Below are 27,525 nucleotides of genomic sequence, written 5' to 3'. Positions count from 1 at the left end.
TTTTTTTTTATTTACTTATGGCTGTGTTGGGTCTTCGTTTCTGTGCGAGGGCTTCCTCCCGTTGCGGCAAGCGGGGGCCACTCTTCATCGCGGTGCGCGGGCCTCTCACTATCGCGGCCTCTCTCGCTGCGGAGCACAGGCTCCAGACGCGCAGGCTCAGCAACTGTGGCTCACGGGCCCAGCCGCTCCGCGGCACGTGGGATCTTCCCGGACCAGGGCTCGAACCCGTGTCCCCTGCATTGGCAGGCAGACTCTCAACCGCTGCGCCACCAGGGAAGCCCCTACTCTTTTTTTTAATGTGTTTTTTTTTAACTTTTTTGTTTGTTTGTTTGTTTATTTATTTATTTATTTATGGCTGTGTTGGGTCTTCATTTCTGTGTGAGGGCTTTCTCTAGTTGTGGCAAGTGGGGGCCACTCTTCATCGCGGTGCACGGGCCTCTCATTATCGTGGCCTCTCTTGTTGCGGAGCACAGGCTCCAGACGCACAGGCTCAGTAATTGTGGCTCACGGGCCTAGCCGCTCCGTGGCATGTGGGATCTTCCCAGACCAGGGCTCAAACCCGCGTCCCCTGCATTGGCAGGCAGATTCTCAACCACTGCGCCACCAGGGAAGCCCCCCTTTACTCTTAACTATTTTAGCACACATCTTCTAAGGACAAGGATGTTCCAATATCATATCATATATCATATCATATCATATCATATCAGCACAGGTATCAAATTTAGTAAATTTAACATAGATACAATCAAACATACAGTCCATATTTAAATATTACCAACTGTCTCCAAAATGTGCTCTACAACATCTTTTTTCCCCATCCAGAATCCAATCAGGATCATGTATTGCATTCAGTTGTTATGTATTTTTTGTCATCTTCAATCTATAATTATTCCTTTCTTTGTCTTTTATGACTTTGACATTTGTGGAATACAAGTCAGTTGTTTTCTAGATGGTTCCACAATCTGAGTTTGTCTAATGTTTTGTCATAAGACTTAGGTCATGCACTTTTGGCAGGAATACCACGAAAGTGATGGCATGTCTTTTTCAGTGCATCCCATCAGGAGGTACAATGACAGTGAAACATTTTTTCTAAGACTTGGTTTACTGAAGAATGTAATATGCATCACATATGTGTAAGAGGCTCATATCACTCTTGAGCATTGCAAAAGTCTTCCAAAGGCTTCTCACTTCACGTAGAGTAAAAGCCATACATTTTGCAATGGCCCACGTGATCTGACCCCCCTAACCACTGCCCCTTCCTCTCTGGTCTTCTCACTGCATTTCAGCCATGCTGGCCTGCTGGTCCTCACACATGTTCCACTTGGGGGCTTTGCACTGTTTTCTCCACTAAGAATGCTGCTTTCCCCTCATTTGCCATGAGGCTTGCTTCCTCATTCTGCTCAAATACCACTTCTGCAGTGATATCTTTCCCACTAAAAATGTCAACCCCTTCATCCTGTAACTTCTTATCTCCCTCTTCGTTTATTTTTCTCTGTAGTGCTCGTCTCCATTTTACATACTATATGTTTACTTATTTGTCTTATTTTCTATCTCCTAGGCTCTTCTTTACCTCATTAGAATGTAAGATCCTTGAGGCCAGGGCTTTTGTTTGTTTTGTTCACTGCTGTATCTTCAGCATCTAGAACAGTATCTGGCACAAGTAGACCCTCAATATGTATTTATTGAATGCATGAGTGCTTTAAATAATCCATGGAATAAAGTGAGTTTATCTGCCTACCAGAAAGCTTCATTGGGAAAACTGTTTTAGATTTTAAAGCATGTAAATACTAACTACCTCTGTGGCCTTGAGGAAGTTAACTAACTTCTTGTTTCTCAATTTTTCATTCATAGCATGAAGTTAACAGTGGTGCCCTCTTCCTGGGGGATGTGTGAGGATTAGATGAGATATAGTGTATAAAGTGTTTAGAGAAATGTTGAGTTATAACAAGTCCTCCAAAATGAATGCTCATGTTATTCAGCTCTTTGGAGGCAGGGCATATATTTCACTTAGTTTTGTAGTCAGAGTAAAGAAGAGAGACTATTCAGTAATCCTTTGTTGACTTTAATTAGTTGAAGAGAAAGTGAGTTAGAGAATCTTGAGATAAGATGATAAAGTTTTAATGTGTGACCCTTTTCTGAGGGTTTCTCATTATCATAACCAGGATCTTAGGGAGTCTTCAACATTTTTAACTTAAAGGAACATGTATTCAAGACATTTAATCACATGATTACATCGTAATGTGAAGTAGTCTGTTTTCACAATAGCATCTCCCTCTCTATTCCCATTCCTTCCCTGGATATGTTTTGAGTAGCTCTGCACCAGGTGCTGGACAAGATATTTAGGATTCAGTAGTGATTAAGTACACGGCCCCTTTGTTCATAGAGCCTACACCATTTATATCCATCAGTATATAATTACAGCTGTGATTAGTGCCCAACGAAGTGCCCAACACAGTAAGTGCTCCAAACATGTTAGTTGAGTGAGTAAATGAATTGTTTTCAGGCATCTTAGAGGAAGATTGGGATAATTTTTGGGTCAGATGGTTTGGGGACCAGGGACCTTCAAATCACTGCCCATAAGTGTGGACTTGGGCCCTAAAGTTCATTTTGGACCCTAAATTCAGGTTTTGGCTATGCATTCTGAAGAAACTACAAAGGACACACCAGAGGCTATAAATGCCCAGGGGCCACAAGGTCTGGGGTGAGATGTGCTGGACAAAAAAAAAAGGGGCAGGGGCAGCATCTCACAGATCAGCTCTGAAGGCTGCAGGCTGTTCCCATAGGTTGTGTTGAAACTTTCACTTCTCAGGAAGGAGTCACTGATCGCAACTGCTCTGGCTGGGATCCAGACAAGTTCTAAAAAGGCTGGATTTATTTTTGTCCATCTTTTCCTGATTGTACTCCCCCTCAGACAAAGTGTGAAGAGTGAAGTATCTGTCCACAGGAGAGAGGTCAGGACTCAGAGAACTCAGGGCTGCAGCACCACTGGAGGAAACCAGTTCTATAGAAATCCCTCCAGAGATAGCTGGGCCACTGTCTTCATGATATGTGTGCAGAAAAGTGTGCAAAATTATAAACGTACATCTCAATGAGTTATTGTTAAGTGAAAACACCTGTGTGTCTACCACATGTTCCCTCCTTTCCTTACCTCCACCCTTTTCCACAAATACAACCACTCTTCTGACTTCTAACATCATTGGTTAGTTTTGCCTGTATATAAATGGAATCATAAAGTATATACTCCTGTATTTGGCTTCTTTTGCTCAACATCTGATGAGATTTATCTCTGCTATCACTTGCAGCTGGTCGTTTTCATGGCTGTATTTCATTGTATGACTATATAATAGTTTATTAATCTATTCTACCATTGAAGAACCTTTGGGTTGTTTCAAGGGTTTTTTCCGTATTATAATTACGTTGCTAAGAGCCTTTTGGCCAAGCTGCTTGGCATGCGGGATCTTAGTTCCTTGCCCAGGGATGGAGCCCGCGGCCCCTGCAGTGGAAGCACAGAATTTAAACCACTGGACCACCAGGGAAGTCCTCTATGAGCCTTTTAGTGCATGCACGTCTGTTGGGCGTATCTCTGGGGGTAGAATCACTGGGTATGTAAATATACCTCTAGCAGTTGCTGCCCAACTGTTTTCCAAAGTGGTTGAACCAAGCAGTGCGTGAGAGTTCCAAGTTGTTTCAGGGCCACCAGCTTTGTGTTCTGAGGACCTGCAAATGGGAAATGAAAGCGCAGGGGTGTGGAGCCTGAAAGGTGAAAGTCAAAACCAAGAGAACCATGTCTGTGTGGCTTCCCTGGTATACTGCATGAAATTCCTACACGAGAGTCATTTCTGGGAGCTGAATTTAATTGATTAATTAATCAGCTGAACACTTCATTAAACCCTTACTATGTTCCAAGAACTATGCAAGATTTTGTGGAGGAAACAAAGATGAAACACACATTGGTTCTATCCTTAAGAATCTTTCAGACAGTTAGAGGAAAATAGGCCTGTACAATATCAACTCCAAGGGAAGACAGAAAATGCTAAATGCTAAGTGTCTCTGACAGGCAAGATACATTTAGAGCACAAAGGGTGCAAAGAAGATGGAGATTCCTTCTAGGTAGGGACACTGGGGAAGTGGCCTTGAAAGATAAATAACATTTCAGGAGATAGGGGTAAGGTAGAAGGACAAGCTAAGCAGAGGGAACAGCCTAAACAGAAGTAGGGAAAACAGGTTTGAATGAGGAGACATGAGAAACAAATGCACTTGTTATCTTGGAAAAAGACAGTATTATAAATGGGATGATTCAGTTAACTGATACAAAGAGTGGGACATAGGCTAGGTAAGTTGACAGAGGTAAGGGGTTGCATTGTCTGAGAGGTGGAGTCAGTATGGTCAGGAGGAAGCCCCCCAGGGTGGGGCTAGGTGAAGAAGAAGAGAGGCGATGAATTGGGTTGTGGACCTGGAGGGGATTTTATCTACTTTATAATTTTGCCTTGACTAGGGCCGGCCCTGCCCCAGCACTTTTGGGACCTCACTGAGCTTTATCCACCCAGACCCCATCAGGAACCCCTTCTGTTGCCTTCACTCCAAGCCTGGTGGCATAACCCTGAGCTGAGAAAACCTCAACATCCTTTGTTGGCTAGGGGAAGTTATACTTTTCTGAAAGTTCTCTTTTCTCTCCCCTGTCCCCTCTCCCAGTCTCTTAGGCCTCAACCTTCTTCCCATCTCACCCTTCCTCCGACCAGCAGGTCAAGGTGAGAGGGAGCTGAGCTGACAGTGGACACTGCGGGACTTTGGAGGCTGCAGCTCTTGCACCCAACTCTGGGGCTGAGCGGGACTCACTGCTGGGTCAGATCGTCTCCTTGACCGTCCTCTGTGCTGGCTTCCCTCTTCTTCCTGAGGAGGTGGTGGAGTTAATCACTTGACCTCTGCCCTCCCTCTGCAGAGTTGTTTCACCCCATTCTTTCCTAACCACCGGAAGAGAGGCCCCAAAGCTGCTGAGTGGTAACAACAGAGGTAGCAGCAGCCCTGGGGCCTGCTCTGACCACCGGAATCTGCTGTGGCCTCTTCGCTCTGAACAATCCACCACTTGTCGGGGCCTCCTCCACCTCTCACTAAGCGTGTGAGAACTTGTGCTGAAGTTATCTTATCATACTGCCATTTCTTGTCTCTCCATTTGGCATATGTGCCCCTCGGGGACAGGGACAGAGGTCTTTCTGCATCAGTCACAATACCCAGTACATAGTACCTTGCCCACTCATCTTTCTGCTGTATGCTCCCACTCCAACCTCACCCCACCGCCATCCCTGTCTAGCCCTGCCTCACCCTGAATATCTTCCTTTCCCCCACACTGGGCTGTTGAGGGCTGCAGAAGAAAACTCAGCAACAAAGAGCAACTACAGATTGAGAGCCTTCAATTTCAGCTGGGTCCTCAGTGCCCTGGGAATCCTTGTTTCTGATCCACAGCTTTCCCCTTTCTCCAAAGGGGTGATTCCAAACCTTCACCATCTCTTCAAGATCCTGTTCCATCATCATAGCTTTTATCAGCCTACATTCTCCTTCTCCAAGTAAATGGAGGCCCCAATTAGGGATTCTGCCGACCTCACCAACAATCCCTCAACATCAACTGACCTCATCTGCGCCCATAAATGACCACAGTCACCTCTGCTCTGCGTTAGGGAGCTCTCCTCCTTTCCTTGGTCTGTCCTTCCCCGTGTGCTCTGGACATCACGGCTTCATCTGGTAGGTCATCCAGGACCTGCCCAGTCCATGATATCTCTGATCTTTCTTCAACTGCTCCTTTTCTGTTGGCTCTCCACTCTTAGTTCATTATCCTCCCATTTAAAAATCTATGTTGGAATACCATCCAGTTTTTCCCTACTGTGTCTTTCTTTCCCATGTGTCTCTTTTACTACTCATACAGAACAATTCACTTCTGATACCTCTGGTCTCCAAATGTGTGTGTGGTTCTTTCCCCATACCAAGCAACTCTCTGTGAAACCAGCTGGGTGTCTTACAATTTGACTCAGTTCTGACACCATCTGCCAGGAGACAGTGTTAGATTTCACAGATTAAGGGCTCGTTCCCACAAGATTACCTCCCTCTGCCATTTCAGACACCAGTCTCAAGCCCAGGTTGTAGATCAGAGGTTCCAGTGATCCCCTCTTCTGATTCAATTAATTTGTTGGAGTGGCTCACGGAACAGTGGGAAACACTTACTTACATTTACCAGTTTATTAAAGGATATGATAAAGGATACAGATGAACAGCCAGATGAAGAGATAAATAGGGCAAGGTCTGGAAGGGAGCTTCTGTTCCCTTGGAGTTGGGGTTCACCAAACTGGTAGCTCCCCTAAACTCGTGCTATTGGGATTTTATAGGGGCTTCCTCATGTAGATGTGATCAGTTATTAACTATTAACTCCATTTCCAGCCTCTATCCCTCCTCCGAAGGATGGGGAATGGGGCTGAAAATTCCAAGCTTTTAATCATGGCTTGGCCTTTTTTGTGATCAGCCCCTCCCACCCAGGAGTTCATCCAGAGTCATCTTAATAGAATAAAAGATGCTCCTGGTGCTCTTATTACTTAGGAATTTACAAAGGTTTTAGGAGCCCCATGTCAGGGATGGGGTCAAAGACTAAATACTAAAGCAAGAGATGCTTTTATCACTGGGAAATTATAAGGATTTAATTTAATTTAATTTAATTTAATTAATTTAATTTAATTCCTCTGTGCCAGGAACTGGGGGGAGAGAATAATATATATATTTCCATTATCTCACAAAAGCCAAACCAACAAATCAAAATAACACCTGGTGTTCTTCCTGTGGTAGCTTATTTCCTACCTCCTTTTTAGTTGGAGACAAACCCTTCTTAAGTGTATAAACTAATACAATTTACATGAAAATAGAATAGTATAATTAAAAAATGACTATAATGGCAGTATAGCATCAGGAGTGTAGATCACACATTTGATTCCTTAATAATTTAATAGTTTAGTTAATAACTTAATCATTCCCTGTATACTCTATATTCAGTTTTTAAATAATTAATTAATTAATTAATTAATTAATGGCTGTGTTGGGTCTTCGTTGCTGCTCACGGGCTTTCTCTAGTTGCGGTGAGTGGTGGCCACTCTTCATTGCGGTGCGTGGGCTCCTCATTGTGGTGGCTTCTCTTGTTGCAGAGCATGGGCTCTAGGCGCACGGGCTTCAGTAGTTGCAGCATGCGGGCTCAGTAGTTGTGGCTCGCAGGCTCTAGAGCGCAGGCTCAGTAGTTGTAGCGCACGGGCTTAGTTGCTCCACGGCATGTGGGATCTTCTGGACCAGGGCTCGAACGTGTGTCCCCTGCATTGGCAGGCGGATTCTTAACCACTGTGCCACCAGGGAAGTCCTATATTCAGTTTTGTCATGATGAAGGAGAACCAGAATGAAGGCTCTATGTTTTGATCTGATGGTGGTTATTCAGGAGTTTACTTTATAATTATTCATTATACTATGCATTTATATTTTAGGCACCCTTTAATATTTGTGCTACCTCTCAATTTTATAAAAGGTAAAAATAAAATAAAACCATCACAACCTCCTAAAAATTAAACTCATGTTCTATCACCCCACTCTCCAGACCTGCTGGAGAGAGCTTTATTACCATCCTTAGCAGACCCATAAGCCAGAAGTATGGGTGTCTGTAACAATGCTGCTGTTCTGTCTGTGATGCCCTCTTCCATACTCCTTTCTCAATCCACCTGGCAGGCCTGGGTGCCCCAGGAAGCACCTAGGTCACCTCCTCTGGGAAGCCACTCCTAATGCCCCAGGGAAGAGTAAAGCGTGCTTTCCTTATGCTTGTGTCACGCCTTGGGCATACCCCCGTAGCACATTTCACATCAAGTCTTAGTTGGCTGTTTTAGGTCTATCTTCCTCTAGACTGTAAGCACAGTAAAACAGAGATTGTAACTTTTCCTTTACGTCTTTGCCCAGTGCCCTTAATAATCCCATTCTCCAAAATAGGAGTGATGTTACAAATGATATTATAGATATGATATGAGCAACAGCAATCATAACAGATGCCAGCTCTGAGCAACCTGGAAAGCTTTATTTGAGGTATTGGCTGAACTTCTTCCCTGCCTTTGGGCCAGTAAGATGCACCCATGCATGCACCAGTAACCTTGGCTGTTCACTGTTCCCATATTACACTTATATGCTTCTGTTTTCATCCTCTTCTCTTCTTATGATTTGGCTTTCATTCCTTATTTAAAATCCTGCCCAGTCCTATAGATTTTGGTTTTGTGGCAAGCATTTCTGGCACCCATCCTGGAGCCCTTAAACTTGGCGTTTCTTGTTGGTCTTGGAGTTGGCTCCTGTGGAATACTCAAGATCCATCTGCAGTCTCAGCCCTTTTGCTGCCTTAGGTGGGGTGGAGCTTTAGATATCCATTACTTAGCCCAGTGCCTGGCCAATGAAATATGCATCCACTGGTGTGGCTCCCTCTCTGTTGGGCTTTACCCTTGACCCTGCATATGACTGACACTGCTATTGCCAGTTAACCAGTCATGGGAGTTCCATATCTTCCTTTAGCACTTGCTTGTTAAGTATGGGGGGCATTTCCATCTTTCTGCGTACCATTCTATTTGCAACTCTCCCCAGCTCTACTCTCCTGGGTTAATCTCTTGAATGTAATTTGGTTGTTTTATCATCTCCCATTTCTAGTCTGTGAAGGTGATGTCTTGTTTCTAGGAAATTAAGACTTACGATATGTATGTATTTCTTTGTAAATGCTGCCAACCACTAAGACCATCTTGCTTAGTTCTTCTATCTCTAATATTCTGCCTAAGGGCTGCACCGTCTGTTTGATTCCCTGTCCCCAGAGGAGCTGTGAAGTTGCAGTTCCCCCTACCCAGAATGTTTTTTCTGTAGCTCTTCGCCTGGCTGGATCCTTCATATCTTTCATTTCTTAGCTCAGATGTCACCTCCTCAGAGAGGTCTTCTCTGGCCACGAATCTACCAGTCAGTCTGTTATATCACCTTTTAAAACTACCTTCATGGCACTTATGCTTCTCTGAAAGGATCTTGTTTCATTTTTCACTTATTTATGGTGCGTACCCCAACTGGAGTGTAAGCTTCATGAGAGCAGGGACCGTGTCTCTCTTGCTCACCCCTCTAGTCCAATGCCTTTGAGCAGTGGTTCTCAAGTGGGGACAATTTTGCCCCCCAGGGGACATTTGGAAATGTCTAAAAACTTTTTTGTTTGTCATGAATGGGCCAGGGGTGCTGGCATCTAGCGGGTAGAGGCCAGGGATTATGTTACACATCTTTACAATGCACAGGACAGCTCCCCTTTCCTCTGCAACAGGGAATTAACAGACCCCAAATGTCAAGTGTTGAGATTAAGATATCCTCCCTAGAGCAATACCTGACACACAGAGAGTATTCAATAAATAATTGTTGAATATAGGAGTGAATAGTCTTCTCATTGCCTCAAAGGGGCTCACTGATTCTTATAGATGTACCTGGAACCTAGGTTTAGGACATCTTTGTCAATCTGTAAATTTGCCCAACCTATTTCCTAGCCTATTTTACCTGTGAGAATTTCTGATCCACTGATTTCTGGTTGTCATTTGAGTAAGTATCAGGAAGACTTTTGAGTAAGTATCAGGAAGACTTTTCTAATATTTCTCCAAAAGGTGAGTGCAGAAATCTCTTGTTTTTCCACTCTTGCTGTGGTAATGTTTCCACAGTGGCAACATCTTACTTTGCTCTTATCAAAGTACATTTTACTTAGTTTAATGATCAGAAGAGCTCTCTGAGAGGTAGTAATTACTCCTTTTTTACATTTTGTATTTTTATCAAGATATAACTTACAGTAATGTACAAAAAGTTTAAGTGAATAGCTTGATGAAACTTTATATATGTATGTACATGTAACCACCACCCATCTCAAGATGTAAAACATTTCTAGCACCCCAGTAGTCTTCTTTGTGTCCCCTCCAACTTGATAATCTCCTCAGAGTTAACCAATATTCTAACCTCTTACCATAGATTTGTGTTTTTTCAGATTTTGAATTTCATATAAGTAGAATCATTCACTATATACTTTTTGGTGTCTGGCTCCTTTATTAATAACCACGTTGATAAGATCCATCCACATTTTTGCTTGTAGAAGTAGTTTATTCTTCTTTTTTTAAAAAATTAATTAATTTATTTTTGGCTGCATTGGGTCTTCATTGCTGCATGCGGGCTTTCTCTAGTTGGGCGAGCGGGGGCTGCTCTTCATTGCGGTGCACGGGCTTCTCATTGCGGTGGCTTCTCTTGTTGCGGAGCACCAACTCTAGGCATGCAGGCTTCAGTAGTTGTGGCATGTGGGCTCAGTAGCTGTGGCTCGTGGGCTCTAGAGCACGGACTCCATAGTTGTGGCACATGGGCTTAGTTACTCCACAGCATGTGGGATCTTCCCAGACCACGGATCAAACCCATGTCCCCTGCATTGGCTGGCGGATTCTTAACCACTGCGCCATCAGGGAAGTCCCAGTTTATTCTTTTTCATTGCTGTGTAACATTCCATTATATGAATATAACATGATTTATTTATTCATCTAATGATGACTGATATTTGGGTTGTTTTGCATTTTGAATTATTATGAATAAAGCCATTATGAACGTTCTTGTATATGTTTTCTTGAGTATGTACAAATTCTCCTGGGTCATAGGGCATATGTAACTTTAGTTTTAAAAGATATTGTCAGATTTCCAAAGTGGCTGCACCAATTTACACTTCCATTAGCAATGAATCAGAGTCTCAGTTGTGCCTCATCCCTGTCAACACTTGGAATTTTCAGTCTTTTAAATGTTAGCCATTTTGGTGGGGATATAGTAGAGTCTCATTGTTTTCTGATATCCAGCAATGTTGGGGACCTTTTTGCTGCTTGTTTGTTAATTGTGTATCATTTATTTGTCAAGTGCCTGTGCCAGTCTTCTGCCTTTTTTTTTTTTTTTTTTGGGTTGTCAGTTTATTTCTTACTGATTTTTAGGAATTCTTTATAGACAGGCATACCTCATTTTACTGAGCTTCACTTTATTGAACTTTGCAGATACTGAGTTTTTTACAAATTGAAGGTTTGTGTCAACACTGTGTCACACAAGTCTATTAGCTCCATTTTCCCAACAGCATTTGCTCACTTCGTGTCTCTTTGTCACATTTTGGTAATTCTCTCAATATTTCAAACTTTTTCATTATTATTATATTTGTTATGATGATCTGTGATCAGTGATCTTTGATGTCACTATTGCAATTATTTTGGGGTGTCACAAACTGCACCCATATAAGATGGTGAAGTTAATCAATTGTTAAAATGACAACAAAAGATTCAGAATATTACATAAACTTAGTTGATGAAGCAGCAGCAGGGCTTGAAAGGATTGACTCCAATTTTGAAAGAAGTTCTACTGTGGTTAAAATGTTATCAAACATCATTGCCTGCTACAGAGAAATCATTTGTTAAAGAAAGAGTCAATCCATGTGGTAGAGGAGGCTCAGGTAAAAGGCGGAGCCTGACTTTCCTTCCCCAAACCACTACTCCCCATCTGGGTGGAGACTACTCCAATGTGCATGGTGTGAGGGTGTGCTCTAACTTTATTGATTTACATGTAGTTGTCCAACTTTCCCAGCACCACTTGCTGAAGAGACTATCTTTTTCCCATTTTATATTCTTGCTTCCTTTGTTGATGATTAATTGACTGTAGGTGTGTGGGTTTATTTCTGGGCTCTCTATTCTGTTCCATTGATCCATGTCTGCTTTTGTGCCAATACCACACTGTTTTGACTATTGTAGCTTTGTAGTATTATCTGAAGCGTGGGAGGGTTATGCCTCCTGCTTTGTTCTCTTTCCTTTGTATTGCTTTGGCAATTCTGGGTCTTTTATGATTCCATATAGAATTTAGAATTATTTGTTCCAGTCCTGTGAAAAATGTCATGGTTATTTTGGTACGGATTGCATTAAATCTGTAGATTGTTTTGAGTAGTATTGCCATTTTAACAATATTAATTCCTCCAATCCAAGAGTATGGGATATCTTTCCATTTCTTTGAATCATCTTTAATTGCCTTTATTAATGTATTATAGTTCTCAGCATATAAGTCTTTCACCTCCTTGGTCAGGTTTAATCCTAAGTATTTTATTTTATTTTTTGGTGTGATTTTAAAAGGTATGGTTTTGTTACATTCCCTTTTTGATATTTCATTATTAGTGTAAAGAATTGTAACTGATTTCTGTATGTTAATCCTGTATCCTGCTACCTTACTGAATTTATCTATCAGTTCTAGTTGTTTTTGTGTGGAGTCTTTAGGGCTTTCTATATATAATATTATGTCATCTGCATATAATGACAATTTTACCTCGTCCCTTCCAATTTGGATAACTTTTATTTCTTTTTTTTGTCTGATTGCTGTGGCTAGGATTTCCAATACTATGTTGAATAGAAGTGGTGAGAGTGGACATCCTTGTCCTGTTCCAAATTTTAACAGGAAGGATTTCAGCTTTTCACCATTGAGTATTATATTGGTTGTGGGTTTGTCATAAATGGCTTTAATTATGTTGAGATATGTTCCCTCTATACCCACTTTCGTAAGAGCTTTTCTTAAAATCATGAATGGATGTTGAATTTTGTCAAATGCTTTTCCTGTGTCTGTTGAGATAATCATGTGGTTTTGTCTTTCTCTTTTGAATGTGGTGTATCACATTGATTGATTTATGTATGTTGAACCATCTTGTGACCCTGGAATGAAATCAGCTTGACCATGGTGTATGATCCCTTTTATGTAATGTTGGACTCAGTTTGTTAATATTTTGTTAAGGATTTTTGCATCTATGTTCATTAAAGATATTCGCCTGTAATTTTCTTTTTTTGTGGTGTCTTTGTCTGGTTTTGGTGTCAGGATGATGATGCCTTCATAGAATGAATTTGGAAGTGTTCCCTCTTCTTAAATTTTTTGGAATAGTTTGAGAAGGATAGGTATAAGTTCTTCTTGGTATGTTTGGTAGAATTCCTCAGTGAAGCTGTTCAGTCCTGTATGTTTGTTTGCAGAGAGTTTTGCTTTGTTTTGTTTTTAAATTACAGATTGTATTTCACTTCTAGTGATCAGTCTATTTAAATGATCTGTTTCTTCTTGACTCAGTTTTGGCAGGCTGTATGTTTCTACAAACTTGTTCATTTCTTCCAGGTTGTCCAATTTGTTTGCATATAACTATTAGTATTCTCGTAATTTTTTTGTATTTTTGTGGTATCCATGGTTAAAATTTCCCTCTTTCTTTTCTTATTTTGTTTATTTGGGTCCTCTCTCTTTTCTTCTTGGTGATCCTGGCTAGAGGTTTGTTGATTTTGTTTACCTTTTCAGAAAATTAGTTCTTGGACTTATTGATCTTTTCTATTGTCTTTTTGGTCTCTATTTTATTTATTTCCTCACTGATCTTCATTATTTTCTTCCTTATGTTGACTTTGGGTTTTGTTTGTTCTTCTATAATTCTTTTAGGTGGTAGTTTAGGTTGTTTGTTTAAGATTTTTCTTGTTTTTTGAGGCAGGCCTGTATTGCTATGAACTCTCTTAGAACTGCTTTTGCTGCATCTCATAGATTTTGTAAGGTTGTGCTTTCATTTTTGTTTGTCTACAGGTATTTTCTGATTTCTTCTTTGATTTCATTTTTGACCCATTGGTTTTTTAAGAGCATGTTGTTTAGTCTCCATATGTTCTTTTCTTGTTTTTCTTCCTGTGGTTGATTTCTAGTTTCAGATTTTTGTGGTCAGAAAAGTTCTCAGTTGAGTTCATTTTTCAGTTATTTTATATTTTATTCCCACAATTTTCATTTGGTTCTCAAAAAATTCATTTTTTCAGGTAACTATTGCTGTATAATGAAGCACCTCTAAACTTAGTAGTTTAAAACAACAACCACTTATTTAGTCAATGATTCTGCTAGTTGGCAATTTGGGCTGGGCTCAGCTGGGTCATTATTTTCATTTCAGCTTGCACCATTATGCATATATGGTCAGCTGCCAGATTGACTGGGGATGGCTGATCTCAGAAGGCCTCAACTTGCTGCATGTGATCTCTCATCCTCCAGGAGGCTATCTGAGTCTTGTTTATATGTCAGCTAGACAACATGCCAAGAGAACACGTAGAGGCACATTCCAAGAGGCATGTGCAAGGCCTCTTCAGATCTAGGCTTAGAACTGGCACAACAACATTTTTACTGCATTCTGTTCAGAAAGCCAGCCCAGTTACAAGAGATGGGAAAGTGAACTCTATCTCTTGATGATGGAAGGAGCTGCAAAGTCACATTTCAGGGAGCATGGCCATTTTGCTTTCTATCACACTAGTTCTCTGCTGTAATTCTCAAACATATTTTATTTCCTTGAACATGTTAAACAAAATTACTTTAAAGTTTATGGCTGATAACACTATTATCTAGATGTCCCTTGGATTTATTTCTATTTTTTCTTTTGGTTTTTGGACATGTTTCCTCTTCTTATGCCTGTTTATTTTTTTATTTCATTTTGGACATTGTTGTATGAAAAATTTTAGAAATAGTTTAATGCACTGGTTTTTGTTATTTTCCTCCAGGAATAATTTATATTTGCCTCTAGTAGTCAGATTAGAAATACTAGAGATATTAGATAATGTTAATCCAATTCAGGGTTGAAATTATTCAAAACTGGGCTTCAGTCTCTGTGAGAGCTGGCCTATTTCTTTTCTTTCTTATTAACTTTTTGGCTGCATTGGGTCTTTGTTGCTGTACCTGGGCTTTCTCTAATTAAGGCGAGCTGTGGGCTACTCTTCATTGGGATGCATGGGCTTCTCATTGCGGTGGCCTCTCTGGTTGTGGAACATAGGCTCTAGGTGCGTGGGCTTCAGTAGTTGTAGAGCGCAGGCTCACTAGTTGTGGCTTGCAGGCTCTAGAGTGCAGGCTCTGTAGTTACGGCACATAGGCTTAGTTGCTCCATGACATGTGGGATCTTCATGGACCAGGGATCGAACGGGTGTCCCCTGCATTGGCAGGCAGATTCTTTTTTTTTATAAATTAATTAATTAATTTATTTATTTTTGGCTGTGTTGGGTCTTTGTTGCTGCACGTGGGCTTTCTCTAGTTGTGGCGAGCGGGGGCTACTCTTCGTTGCGGTGTGTGGGCTTCTCATCGCGATGGCTTCTCTTGTTGCGGAGCAAGGGCTCTAGGGTGAGCAGGCTTTAGTAGTTGTGGCATGCAGGCTCAGTAGTTGTGGCGCACAGGCTTAGTTGCTCTGCAGCATGTGGGATCTTCCAGGACGAGGGCTTGAACCCGTGTCCCCTGCATTGGCAGGCAGATTCTTAACCACTGTGCCACCAAGGAAGTTCCTGGCCTATTTCTTGTTCACCCTTACTCTTAGTGTGTAGACCTTTATGGTACCAACCCCAAATCTGCTGGATTTTAGGTATACCCACTTCCTATCAAGAGGTTCCTGAACTCCATGTTCTCTTAGTTCCTTAAGCTTATTGTAAACTCTGCTTAGCTTCTCAGCATTTCAGCTGCTTTTTATGGACTCAGAAGATGTCTCCAAGGAGCAACAGTCAAAAATTCTGGTTCCACCTCTCTGAGTTTCCTTCTTCCAGATCTTGGCCCTATAACTTTATACTGCTTTATTAGCTCTCTGAGGCCATTAACAACATGCTTTTATACTTTGCCCGTTTTTTCTAGTTATTCCCAGTAGGAACATTGGTTAGCATGTCTTAATCTGGTCTTCCATTATCAGAATTAGAATTCTTTAGATGATTATGTATCTCAACCTTTAAGTGTATGCTGTGGGATGAAAGCATGTTCTATTTCCAGATCACAAATTCTCTGGAGTCAGGAACCATATCTTAGACATGAAGAGGCCCTGCCTTTTCAGGGTCCTCATTACAGTGGGGACTCAGTAAAGACTGAATAATTGGTGATGAGAGTTCATGTCGTTTTTGTAGGTTTAGTAATTATTTTTCTGTTCACCTTTGTTCTCAACATCTTTAGGCAGTGCTAGGACCTCAAGAGACAAAGTCACAGAGATGTATATCACAGTCTCTGCTTTTGGCTTGGTAATGAGCACAGCCAGTTCAAATCATGGGAATATGAATATGAACCTCATGTGTTTTACTCTTAGGAGTGTCAAACCAGAGGAACATATTATATTAACCAGATAGTAATTACGAGTCCTTTAATTATTTACTTAGTCTCTTGAGAAAATGCTGACATGAAGGTATGGTTAGGAGTGAGGGTATTTATAATGCATGTGGACATCTAAAGATCTCTCTCCATCACTCTCTTCTCAATGTCCTCCATTTTAACAGATCTGTTTGTATAACTATCTCCTTCTTCTATTCTCTCCTCCAAAGTCTCCCTGACCCTTTTCAACCCTCCCAGATAGACCTTTTTATCTCCAGCATCCACTGGGCCATGCCACATAGCTTCCCTGCCAAAAATGGCCACAGGGATTTCCACTTGTTTTCATTGATTGCACTGGGGTACTCTAGGGTAGGCAATGACAAGCAGCTCTATGTCATATTGTCACGGTCATTAACCTCCATCTTGGTCCTTAGAGAGGGATGTGCTAGGATATGCCTTGGCAATATAGTTTTATTTTTCTCTATTTGTTTTCTATGGAGCGATCCTGTGGATACTTTCTAGTAACTAAAAAATTGGCAAACACTAATGAATAAAGACCACAATCCTATGAGCAAAGTGCTACAAGAAAGGATTATGAATCTAGTTCTATGAGGACGGAGGACGGAGGAGGGAGCCATTAGTTCAACTTGGAGGGTTAGTCTTATTAGGTCTGGCCATTAAGAATTTCCAGCAGTCACTGATGGCCACTGTTGGCTGCCTCAGCACTGCAGGGAAGGAGTGACATCATATATGATATTTATAACATTGTGGTGGTTAAGAATTCGTCCTCTAAAGCCTAATTGACTGGATTTTAAGCTCATCTTTCTCCCTGTGTAACTTGGGCCAATTACTTTTAAGTTCTTTCTAACTCAGTTTCCTAACCTGTAAAATGGGGATAAGACCTTTTAGGGTCATTGTAAAATGAAATAGTAAAAATATGTAGTGTTTAAAACCTGTCTGTCCCATAATAAGAACTCAGGAGATTTTAGCTATTATTACTGGTTTGTGGGCCCTTCAGACTCGGGCACAGAGCATGGAGGGAGGGGAGGCAGATAAGGGAGATACACTTTCAGGTTCTCTTAGACTTTGGGCTCCTCATATGCATTTCCATCCTCTTGGTTTAAGGGAGGTCACATCCAACAACACACAATGCTCAGGCTTGAATCTCTTCTTTCCACCTCCAGCCTGGGTTCTCTTTCCTATAATCCCTAGGTTCTGCTGATCATGTGGTTGGAATCTCGGGAGAGTCTGTCTGGTTACGGCCCCCCAGCATACAGATAAGGACATACTCTGTTAAATGGAAGATGCAGCCATACTCAAATTCAAGCTCTTTTTTGATACACTCTTGGAAGAATGTTTCCAGCCAGAGCGATGTAGGGAAGAGTTTGAATCGGACTCCAAATCATTTCAACAATAGACTCAGCTTTATAAGCGAAAACTTAACTCTTCTCATCATGGCAGTTCAGCAGCAGGACAGTGGCCTCTACTTCCTGGAGGTCACTGAAGACACTGGGAAGGTTTGGAGACATAAGTTCCAGGTTTCTGTATTTGGTGAGTCCTCAGGACAGCTCATGCTGCACCTCTGACTCCTGCAGGGCTTGTATTTCCAGCACCTTTCTGATCAGAATCTCTGCTTCCAGATCGTGTTGAGAAGCCCCAGCTGGTGGAGAGGTGGAAGGTCCTGGACAGGGGGATGTGCCAAGTGACTCTGTCCTGCTCAGTCTCCAGAGGTGGTGATGTGAGCTATGCTTGGTATAAAGGGACTGAGCTGATTCAGACACCCAGGAACCTCACCAAACTGGAGGAGCAGATTGATGTCACTGGTTTGCACACATACACCTGCAATGTCAGCAACCCTGTCAGCTGGGCAAACCACACCCTTCAACTCACACAGGGCTGTCTGGATGCCCACCTGAGTAAGTGGAGCACTTTGCGCTGTAACAGGGGCTGAAGGTGTGGGACCCCACAGCCAGGCTCATGTGCAAAGGAGACTTGGCTCTGAGATCCCTTGGCTGCCTCCCCCAGGGCTTTGCAGTCCTTCCCCAGGGAGGTCCTGACCTCTAGGCACACAGTGTCCATAAAGCCAGGGCTGTCTTTGTCTGGGAAGAATTTTATCCCAATAAAGAGTCTCCTTCTGGGAGATGCGCATTTCTCCTTCATGTAGGGAATGCTTAGTTGTTTGGTGAGTCGCAGCCCTGCCATGATGCTGATCGTTACTTTCTTTCTCTGAGAGACTGATGGAGATCTACTTTCTCCTCCTGAGTGACAACTCCCCCAAACCATATAGTTCCCCAAGAGGTAACTATGCTGTACACAGTGCTCTGGGTCATAGGGTCATCAGGATGATCTTGGGGGTACCTAGAAGAGTTCTTGGTTTTGTTTTGCTTATGCTCATCCTAAGAGTTACCCCGAGTTAAGTTGACACCACTATTGATTAGATAAACAAAGAATTACTGTGCCATCAGCATGGGCATGACAGGAAAAAACAACCCACAGTTCCCATACTTAAGGAACTTATAATCAAATGGGGCAACAAACTAAGCATTCATGGGCAAAAAAGAAACAAAACAAGCTGAAGTAATGTGGAGTGACAAGGACACTGGAGTTTGGTTCATGCCAGCCATGGCTTCATCATTCACTAGCTCTGTGAACTCAGGCTGATGCATTACCTCTCTGAGCCTCAATTTTTCTTTTGGGTAAAATGGGGATGTTAATAATAAGTACCTCACAGGATTGCTGTTAAGGTTAAATGAGATGATGTTTGTAAAGAGCCTAGTCAGCTGGCATCTGGAACTTTAATTCATTTCCCTTCTCCCCATGTTGGCTGGGTTATATAACAGGCTACACGTGTGACACAAATGTTAAAGTTTGAATGAAGAAGAGCAGTGAAAGCAAGAATAGCAGAAGGTGAAATGGAAGACTTGCCTGGCACATAGTAGGTGTGCAACAAATGTTTGTTGAGTTAAAAACAAAAGAGTGAATGGATTAACATTTGCTGTGCCAGATGTTTTACATATATTAGACCCCGTAATTAACCCCCATGTGTAGATAACATTATCTCCTTTCTGTAAGTGACAAAACAGAGGCTCAGAGAGTTTAATTAAGGAAGTTGCCCAAGGGCACAGAGCTTATAGAATTAGAATCGAGCCTGGCCTCTGAGATACTAATACCCATACTCTTAGCATCACTCAGGGGAGGTCACCCAATTGAGAAGAGAGATGACTTTGATGGTGAATTCACAGGGTGCGTGGAGACCAGCCATTTGAGAGAGGAGTGTGGGTTTTGAGACAGTCCCTGCAGCAGACAGGTGGGAAGGGAGAACAGAGAGGGCTTAGCACTCAGGCCTGGTGCCTTCCATATCCCTCAGGTTTCATCTTTCTGTCCATTTTGGTGAGCATCGTGATTCTCCTAACGGCATTGTTCCTGGGCACCCTCACCTGCTTCTGTGTGCGGAGGTGGAAGAGGAAGCAGTCACGTAAGTGGAGGGTCCCTAGGAGGTGTGTTGCCTGATTTGACATCCCCAGTGGCATGCACCTGGGAGCACAGTACCTGCTTTTCCTTGGGGGCATTGAGGTATGTGTGTGTGTGCTTGGGGGAGGGGAAGCAGTGGCTGCTGGGCCCTCTCTCCCAGTTCACGCCTTCTGCAGTGGCTGCTGGATGTTTACAGTCTGATCCCCAATGTGCAGATTTACCTGCACTCTGCCTGGCCTGACGGAATAGGTATGTCAGGGCAGGTTGTGGCCACTGTGCATTTCGGGTATCCTAGGGAGAGCACTAATCTGCCTCCTTTCTAGAACTTTTCTCAAGGTCTTGGTCATCTGGGATGGAGGGAGGACCGCCAGTAGCAGAAGCCTGGACAGGACGCCCTCTGGAGGTCTCTGCAGCTCTTTTCTTTGCTTCTTTGCTTTCCTCTCACAGAGACCAGACCAGAGGAATTTCTGACGATCTACGAAGATGTCAACAACGTGCAAACCAGGAGAAATCAAGTATGGCATCCTAGGGGCTGCGGTTTCTCTCAACTAGTCTGGGAGATGCTCTTGGGAGGATGACCATTCAGAGCAGGGGGACAAAGAGGACCAGACAATTGTCCTCAGTCCTCCCCATCTATCTTTTCTCCGTCAGCCTCCTAGCTCTGGCCATGGAGGAAAAGAGGAAAACAAGGGGGCGGGGTGCAGAAAAAATGAAGGAGGCAGAAGGGGCATCTTGGTGCAGAATCACACCTGTTGGGAAGGGATGGCCCCCTGGTGTCCTCATTTCTGTCCTGTCTTACCAGCCAGGCTCAGCCCCATGAAGAGTCCAACCTTCTTGTATTTTTGTGTCTGACCACAAAGTCTCGGGTCCCTGCAAGTCCGAGTTTACTTTTGTGGGTCCCTTGATCGTTGCCCAGGCTGGGAAGGAGGCCAGCCTGAGCAGCCGAAGCACAGCTGTTTCACAGCTGGCTCAGTGGGCTGTGCTCACAATGCTTTGGGAGGAAGAGGCCCGAGTCTGGCTGAGGCGCTAGAGAGAGTATCCAGGTTAGCACAAAGGTTAGTTCCTCTGCGAACCTCTCTGGCCGGTCAGTGTCTGCAGCTAGTGGCCAACTCTGCCTGTCATCCAGGGGTGTCGAAGAGGAGGAAACTGCAGGGGGCTGCAGGGGCCCTCCTGCTGCTCTGCCCCTGAGCAGGGCAGGATGTGTGACAGGCCTCAGGGAAAGGCAGTGCCCAGCTGAACTGCCAGGTGGGAAGGGTGATGGGCGTGGGGAGGAAGGGCCCTCTTCCCACCCCCATTCCTGGTGTTCCACCTGCGGAGGCGAGGCAGGAAGTCACAACAGTGGGACTCTCCCTTGTCACAGGTGTGAGGCCCTGTGAGGACTCATAGAACAGAGAAGCAGCTTCCCAAAGGTCTGGGCTCAGTGGGAATTAGGAATCAGTGCGGCTCCCCTGGCCTGTTTCCTTGCCCCACCCATGGAATATTGGGGCATGAAAAACAAAAGGAGACTTTGTTTCTCCCATCATTACTGGATGCTGGTACAAATTCCTGAGAGCAAGTGCATCTTCCTACAGCCACGGATGCCCAAATGCTCAATAAAAATAGCCATTCTTCCCCAACAAAATGAAGGTGACTTCAGATTAAGTAAACGGAGGAGAAGACAAAGGAAAATAACTACTCAGAGTAAGAGAGACCTCTTGGGGATTCAGGTCTGTTACTCTGCATCTGACTCAGGGCTTCCTCCCTCCGTGGCCACGTCTCTCCATGGCCTGTCCCTTCTGTCCCCAAGGTTCTGCTTGAAGGTCTAAATCTTAAGCTTCATGTGGTCTCACTTTGGGCCCCAGCTTTGACCTTTCTGGAGACACTTCACTCAGGTCTGGGCAGAAGAGAAAAGCACAAACTCCTGTTTCTTGCCAGATGCCAGCGACTCCAGCCTCCAAGCACAGCTGATGTTTTTCTGCTCCTCTTAGCGTCTTCCTGCTTCTGGGGAGTTCAGCTTCTTCCTTGTCTAATGGACTCTAATGGTCTCCATGGGCTCTCCCCCAGAGCCTAGCCTGGCAGTCTGTGTTCGGGGTCGAGCAGCATGAAATGCCTCCAGCCCCAGTCTCCCGTGGGACAGGACTGAAGAGAGAAGCAGGGAGGGCGTGTGCTCCCTGCCTTTGGCCTTGGTCCAGGGCTCCACCCAGCACCACAGCTGCTCAGAGGCTGGCTTGAGGCCAAAGGCAAGCTGGCCACCAAAGCTGGATCTAGAGAGGGGGCTTTAGAACATTTAGAGTCCCTGAATTTGTGTCCTTATAGGTAAGGCTCAGATTAGAGCCCCACCCAAAGCTCTGCCCATTATCAGTAGTTACGTGGCAAATTTAGTCAGAAAGTCAGCAAAGGCAAGTTTCTAAGTTACCAAAGTAAAGCAAGTGACAGGAGACCCTTTGGGCAGGGTGACTCGACGCAATTCTTTCACACTTGGGAGGTTCCTCACTTCTGACACTAACTGCTGCACGGTGAGTCGCTCCTACTGTCTCTCCCTATCCTGAGATGCTCAAAGACCACCTCCCTCCCAGGTTCCTGGGAGCGCCTCTTCTTATGCTGTTCCTCCGCCACTCGATCCAAATTCAGACAGACACAGCTGTCTGCTCACGTTACCATATGTCCTTTTACTATCTCTTGTGCAGGAGCAGAATTCCCCTGGAGAAGGGCACACCATCTACTCCATGATCCAGTCCCAGGTACCACTCTGGTTTCTCGAATCCATTCTGTACCTGTCCATGGGGCTTCCTAATGCCCCCTAGACACTCACACCCTTGAATGGCAGAGTAAGACCTTGGCGCTCCTGGAGTCCGGAAGACAGCTTGGCCTCAGCTGCATTAAGTTGTTAGTAAAGATGAGTGTGATTCTGGAATGTCTCGACAGCTGAACAGAGCTGGAAAGTCTGATGCAGACATTCTTTTCTCTTCCATGCCTGGTAGCAAGTGTGGTCCAGATAAAGTCAGTGGGAGGAGGAAACTTGTCAGGGGACTCAACTTCTGTTTTCCCTCCCCGTTGCTTCCAATACTTGGGGGCCTTGTACTTTTTATTCCTGCCCTTGATTATACCTGTTTTCAGGAGAGAATGCATCTGTGTTGTTCTCTTTTATCTAACTATGACTTAACAATAGCATTTATTAAGCACGTAACATGTCTATTTTATTATTGAATGTCACAAAACAACCTCATGAAGTAGGTCTAATAAAAACCCCATTTCGGGGACTTCCCTGGTGGCGCAGTGGTTACGAATCTGCCTGCCAATGCAGGGGACACGGGTTCAAGCCCTGGTCCAGGAAGATCCCACATGCCGCGGAGCAACTAAGCCCATGCGCCACAACTACTGAGCCTGCGCTCTAGAGCCCACGAGCCACAACTACTGAGCCTGCATGCCACAACTACTGAAGCCAGTGTGCCTAGAACCCATGCTCCACAACAAGAGAAGCCACTGCAATGAGAAGTCCGTGCACCACAATGAAGAGTAGCTCCTGCTCACCACAACTAGAGAAAGCCCGTGCGCAGCAACAAAGACCCAACAAAGCCAAAAATAAATAAATTAAGAAAACCCCATTTTGTGGATGAGGAAACAAACTCAGAGGTTAACTAACGTGCTCAAGGCCACATAGCTGTGTTGCGGCAAAGCTGAGCCAAATGGTTTCCGAGTCTTCACTCCACCTCTACCTACTTCATCTCTAACATTCTGGGATTGTAGAAATTCACCCATAAACTGGAGAAGGAGCCTGTAATATTGACTACTAAAATGACTGTATTGATAACCCGGACTGCTGAGGCATCTCTCGCAAAGGAGACACTGCCCCCTGGTGGCCAGTAATGATAATTTCTGATAAAAATGACATTATTTTACCTATTTATGTTTTAAAGAATTAAGACTTGAAGCAGCAACTTCTTCAGCTTGGTGGCTAGGCTGCAGGGCAAAGAAAACTCCTGGGGAATGGTGATAAGCTTCAGAGGAAGATCAAGAAAAGAGGGAAGAGAAGAAAGGGAAGGGGAAAAGGAGAAGGGAAGGCAATGGAGGGGAGAGGAAGAGAGGAGAGAAATGGAAGAGAAGGAGGAAAGGAGGAAGGAAGGTGCCCGACCCCTCAGAGCCACTCTGGAATTCCCAAGCTGGGTGTTGCCTACTCCTACTCCCCTTAAGATAACGTGATTCATTGATAATGGGTCAAAGAGAGATGTAAGGGCCATTGATATCTGGCAGTTTTCTGGCTTTAGTCACATTGAATTCCAACAAGAGGAATTTAAATAAATGCAAGGACGAAGAAGTCCTCTTAGACTGAGATGATGGTGAGAATGAGATTTCTCCTCTGGAGCATCTTAAAAAGAGGATGGTTACTTGCCTTTGAGGACACTTGGCTCAGGTCCAGAGAGGGAAGGCATGATGTCAAAGGGAGGCACTGAGGTGTTGAGGAAAGAACCTTGGAGAGTCTGAGGTTTAGATCCCGCTTCTACTGTGAGCACACTCTCTGACTTGGGCTATTTACCCTTTTGGAGTCTCATCTGTAGAATGGGGCAAATTATGATTATTCCTATTTTGTAGGAGTGTTATAAGGGTTAGGGGAGAATGCATATACAGAGTAAGCACTCAAAAAATAGCAGCTATCTTTAATAACAGAGCAGGACTAGCTTTCAGGTTGTCTGACCTCCCAACTAGTCCAGGATTCTTTTCACTAACACTTAAACCTGCTGTCTGGGCAAGGTTGAAGGGGAGGAATGGAAGAGATAGATGCCTGCCTCCCCAGGGTTGTGTTGGATCTCTGCTTCTGAAATGGTTTTATTTCTCTTTTCTTTAGTCTTCTGCTTCCACATCACAAGATAATGCAAATACATTGTATTCATTAGTACAGTCTTCCTGGAAGGTAAGTCTCCTCCACAGGGTGTTCTTTATGCACAAATGTATTTTGCCTGTGCATATGCAGGCATGTGTTTGCAGAGGGTGTGTGTGTGTGTGTGTGTGTGTGTGTGTCTATACTTCTGAGTGAGTTGTCTTCCACTGTGTGTATCTGAGTAGCTTGTGTTAAATGACTGTGTTTAAATGTTAATGGGTCAACTAGACATGCCTTTCTGGTTCTGTCTGGAGAAAAAGGACAGCTCTGAGATTAGGAGAAGCGTGGATTCTATAGACGAGTTTCTGTGGGAGGCGGAGGACCGTCAAAGACAGAAAGGAGGTGCTTTGTGCAGAAGGACCACAGAGCCCTCATTAGACCAACTGAGGCTATGGTGGGAGATACTGGAGTCATTTCCAAGGCAGGGGCATATAACCTGGAACTGGAGGAGTAGACTGAAGCTAGAGAGAAACAGTGTTGACTTTCAGAGAATCAGACAAAGGTTCTGGCCCGTCACGTGCTGGTGGAGGTCTCCAGACCGAGGCAACCCATCACGGTCTCCTTGAATCCTGCTCCAAGCTGAGCTCACAGCTGTTACATGTGCCTGGGACCACAAAGTGGGACATCCTAGTGCCCATGGTCATATTTCCACCTTGGGGGGTGAGGGGGGGGTGGGAAGAATGTTAATTCCAAGGCTGGAGTCACTGTATGAAGCCAAAACCTTACCATGGTAGTATGGGAAGTTTGGAATCTGCCAAACTGTGGAAGTGTTGAGTTCATGTGTGTCAGGGATCTTGTGTTTGTGTCAAATGGGGGAGAGGTTTGGGAAGATTTTTAGACTTTTCACTCACCCTCCTTCTAATAAGTCATTAAATCAACTTGGATTCTACCATGAGAGGTATTTATATTTAAATTATACACTAGAGTTTATGGACATATAGATGGTCACAGGCACCATGATCACATGCTTTTGTATTAGGTTATGAAGGCTCTGTATACTACTGAAAGTGCTTCTGAGTTCCTGCACTGTCTCCAGTGTTTCACCATGTTCAGGGTATGTGCTAGGATTGGTACTTATGTATGTGCCAGAATTGTTTACACTAAGGTGTGTATGTATGCTATGTGTTGAAAAGTTACACAGTTTGAGGCAATATTTGTATTAGGTTTGTCTGAAGGGTGTGTGTGTGTGTGTGCTGGGAATGTGTGTATGTGTGGATTTTAGGGGTATGTGGGTGTGGGATACTAAACTCTTTTGGTTCAGAAATATCATATCATAGGCAAATATGTACTGTGTCTTCTTTGGAAACCATAAACACCATTGTTTACTCCCGGGGTAGGAAATTCTATTCGCTTTTGGCTGGGGATACTTCAGGGACTTTCTGGGCCTTGAATCTCCTTTGGGACCTCTCACATCAGTTAGGAGTGGGACATTTCTTAACTTGAAGTTAAGCACTGTTTACCCTCTGAATTTCCAGTCTGGATCCAAGAAGATGAACCACAACACTTCCTTCAATAAAACTGTCTATGAAGAGGTAAGGAACTCCTCTGAATGGGTTTAGTGCTCATAGCATAGCCCTGAAGTCATACACGTGTGAAAATTCATCCATAGAGTCTCAGGGTTGTAGGGATTTTAGGGATCTTCTAATCCAAATCTTCATTTTAGAGATGAAGAAACTGAGGTTCAAGGAGAGTGATGGTCTAACCCAAGATCATATCATATTTTGGAGTTTGACTCCTGTTGGGGAGATAGAGTTTTAAATTAGGGCTATCCCCAGGCTAGCTTCCCAGCTGTGTGCCACACACTGGACATCTCTCCTTTCCACGGGTATGTGTGTGTTGGGGAACGGGGAGCAGAGAAGGGAGGATAAATGAATCTAAATGATTTTCCCATTGGTAAGTAATTGGGAATCATTCCAGGACATAGGTGATCTTCAGCTGCTGCTGGGATGGACACTGCACAAAAGAGACCAACGAGCCCGGTGGCCAAATTGATTCCCATTAGGCCATTTAGGGAATGGAAAGTAGGGACTCAACGTTTATTGGAGGTTTATTGCATATGTATATATATATATGTGTGTATATACATATATATATATATGTGTGTATATAAATATATAAATATAAATATATATATGTGTATATAAATATATAAATATATAAATATATAAATATATATATATATATATATATATATATATATATATATATATTAGCCTGCCAGTGACTTCATGTGAACTATCTTATTTAATCCTCACAGAATACTATGAGGTAGTATAATTATACTTCCCATTTATACCCAGAGAATTTAAGGCATGGAGAGCACCCCGCCCATCAGCCTCAGTTAACACCTGAGCTTCCACCTGTGGCCTGATAAAGATGTTGCCCCTGGTCACAAGGGAGAGGGTAGATGGGTTCCTGCTGGAATTTCTGGCACTTGAGCTGTGGCCCTACATTAAAGCCAGCTGGACAGGCCAGGGTTGTAAAGGGCACCATGTGGGCCAAGGCAATCTAGGTGGGTCACGAAGAGGGGTGGTGTGGTTAAAAAGCACTAGAAATGGAGCCAGAAGAACTGGATTCAAGCCCCTCCTTTACTTCTTACTAGTAGTTGACCCTGAATTATTTGCCTTAGCCATCTGAGCTTCCTTTTCTTATGAATTGTGAATCGGGATAATAATTCACAGCCCACAGGGTTGTTATAAGGATCTCTTAGTGGGAGGGTCTGAAGTTCTCCTCTTCTTCTGCAGGTGGGAAAGAGAGCATCCAAAGCTGCGAACCCTGCTCGACTGAGCCGCAGGGAGCTGGAGAACTTCTGTGTATATCCCTAGTTGCCGCAGCTGTTCTCACCTTTCTTACAGTTCTGCCTCTGTCACAATGGATGACACCACATGACTCTCTGCAGAGCGGTTCCTAGTCTGGAGAGGATACGAGACTTTGTGCATGGTCTATATTTTGTTTTGAAAATGATTGCTAACAGCCATTATAGGAGCAAGGCTGTTAAATACTATCTCAACCCACAGACTGGACAAGAATGGGTAGAGATATTGGGTAGTTTC

The 27,525-nt window shown here is 43.6% G+C and overlaps 1 protein-coding gene across 1 annotated transcript in view; it reads left to right on the top strand.

The window, feature by feature from the left end:
- CD244 (CD244 molecule) overlaps positions 1–27,498 on the top strand; it is a 29,300-nt gene extending 1,802 nt beyond the window's left edge. Inside the window, exons 2-9 of the mRNA XM_007172006.2 lie at positions 17,359–17,697; positions 17,787–18,062; positions 19,514–19,621; positions 20,065–20,132; positions 22,284–22,337; positions 24,440–24,505; positions 25,948–26,004; positions 27,217–27,498. Of these exons, the coding sequence (XP_007172068.2) occupies positions 17,359–17,697; positions 17,787–18,062; positions 19,514–19,621; positions 20,065–20,132; positions 22,284–22,337; positions 24,440–24,505; positions 25,948–26,004; positions 27,217–27,297 (1,049 nt within the window). The 3' untranslated portion in view covers positions 27,298–27,498. The remainder of the gene's footprint in view (positions 1–17,358; positions 17,698–17,786; positions 18,063–19,513; positions 19,622–20,064; positions 20,133–22,283; positions 22,338–24,439; positions 24,506–25,947; positions 26,005–27,216) is intronic.
- The last annotated feature ends 27 nt before the right edge of the window (positions 27,499–27,525 follow it).

The sequence above is a fragment of the Balaenoptera acutorostrata genome, chromosome 1 (assembly GCF_949987535.1).
Source record: "Balaenoptera acutorostrata chromosome 1, mBalAcu1.1, whole genome shotgun sequence".
NCBI lineage: Eukaryota > Metazoa > Chordata > Mammalia > Artiodactyla > Balaenopteridae > Balaenoptera > Balaenoptera acutorostrata.
The sequence above is the reverse complement of the archived record's forward strand: the minus strand, read 5'-3'. Positions and strand labels throughout refer to the sequence as shown.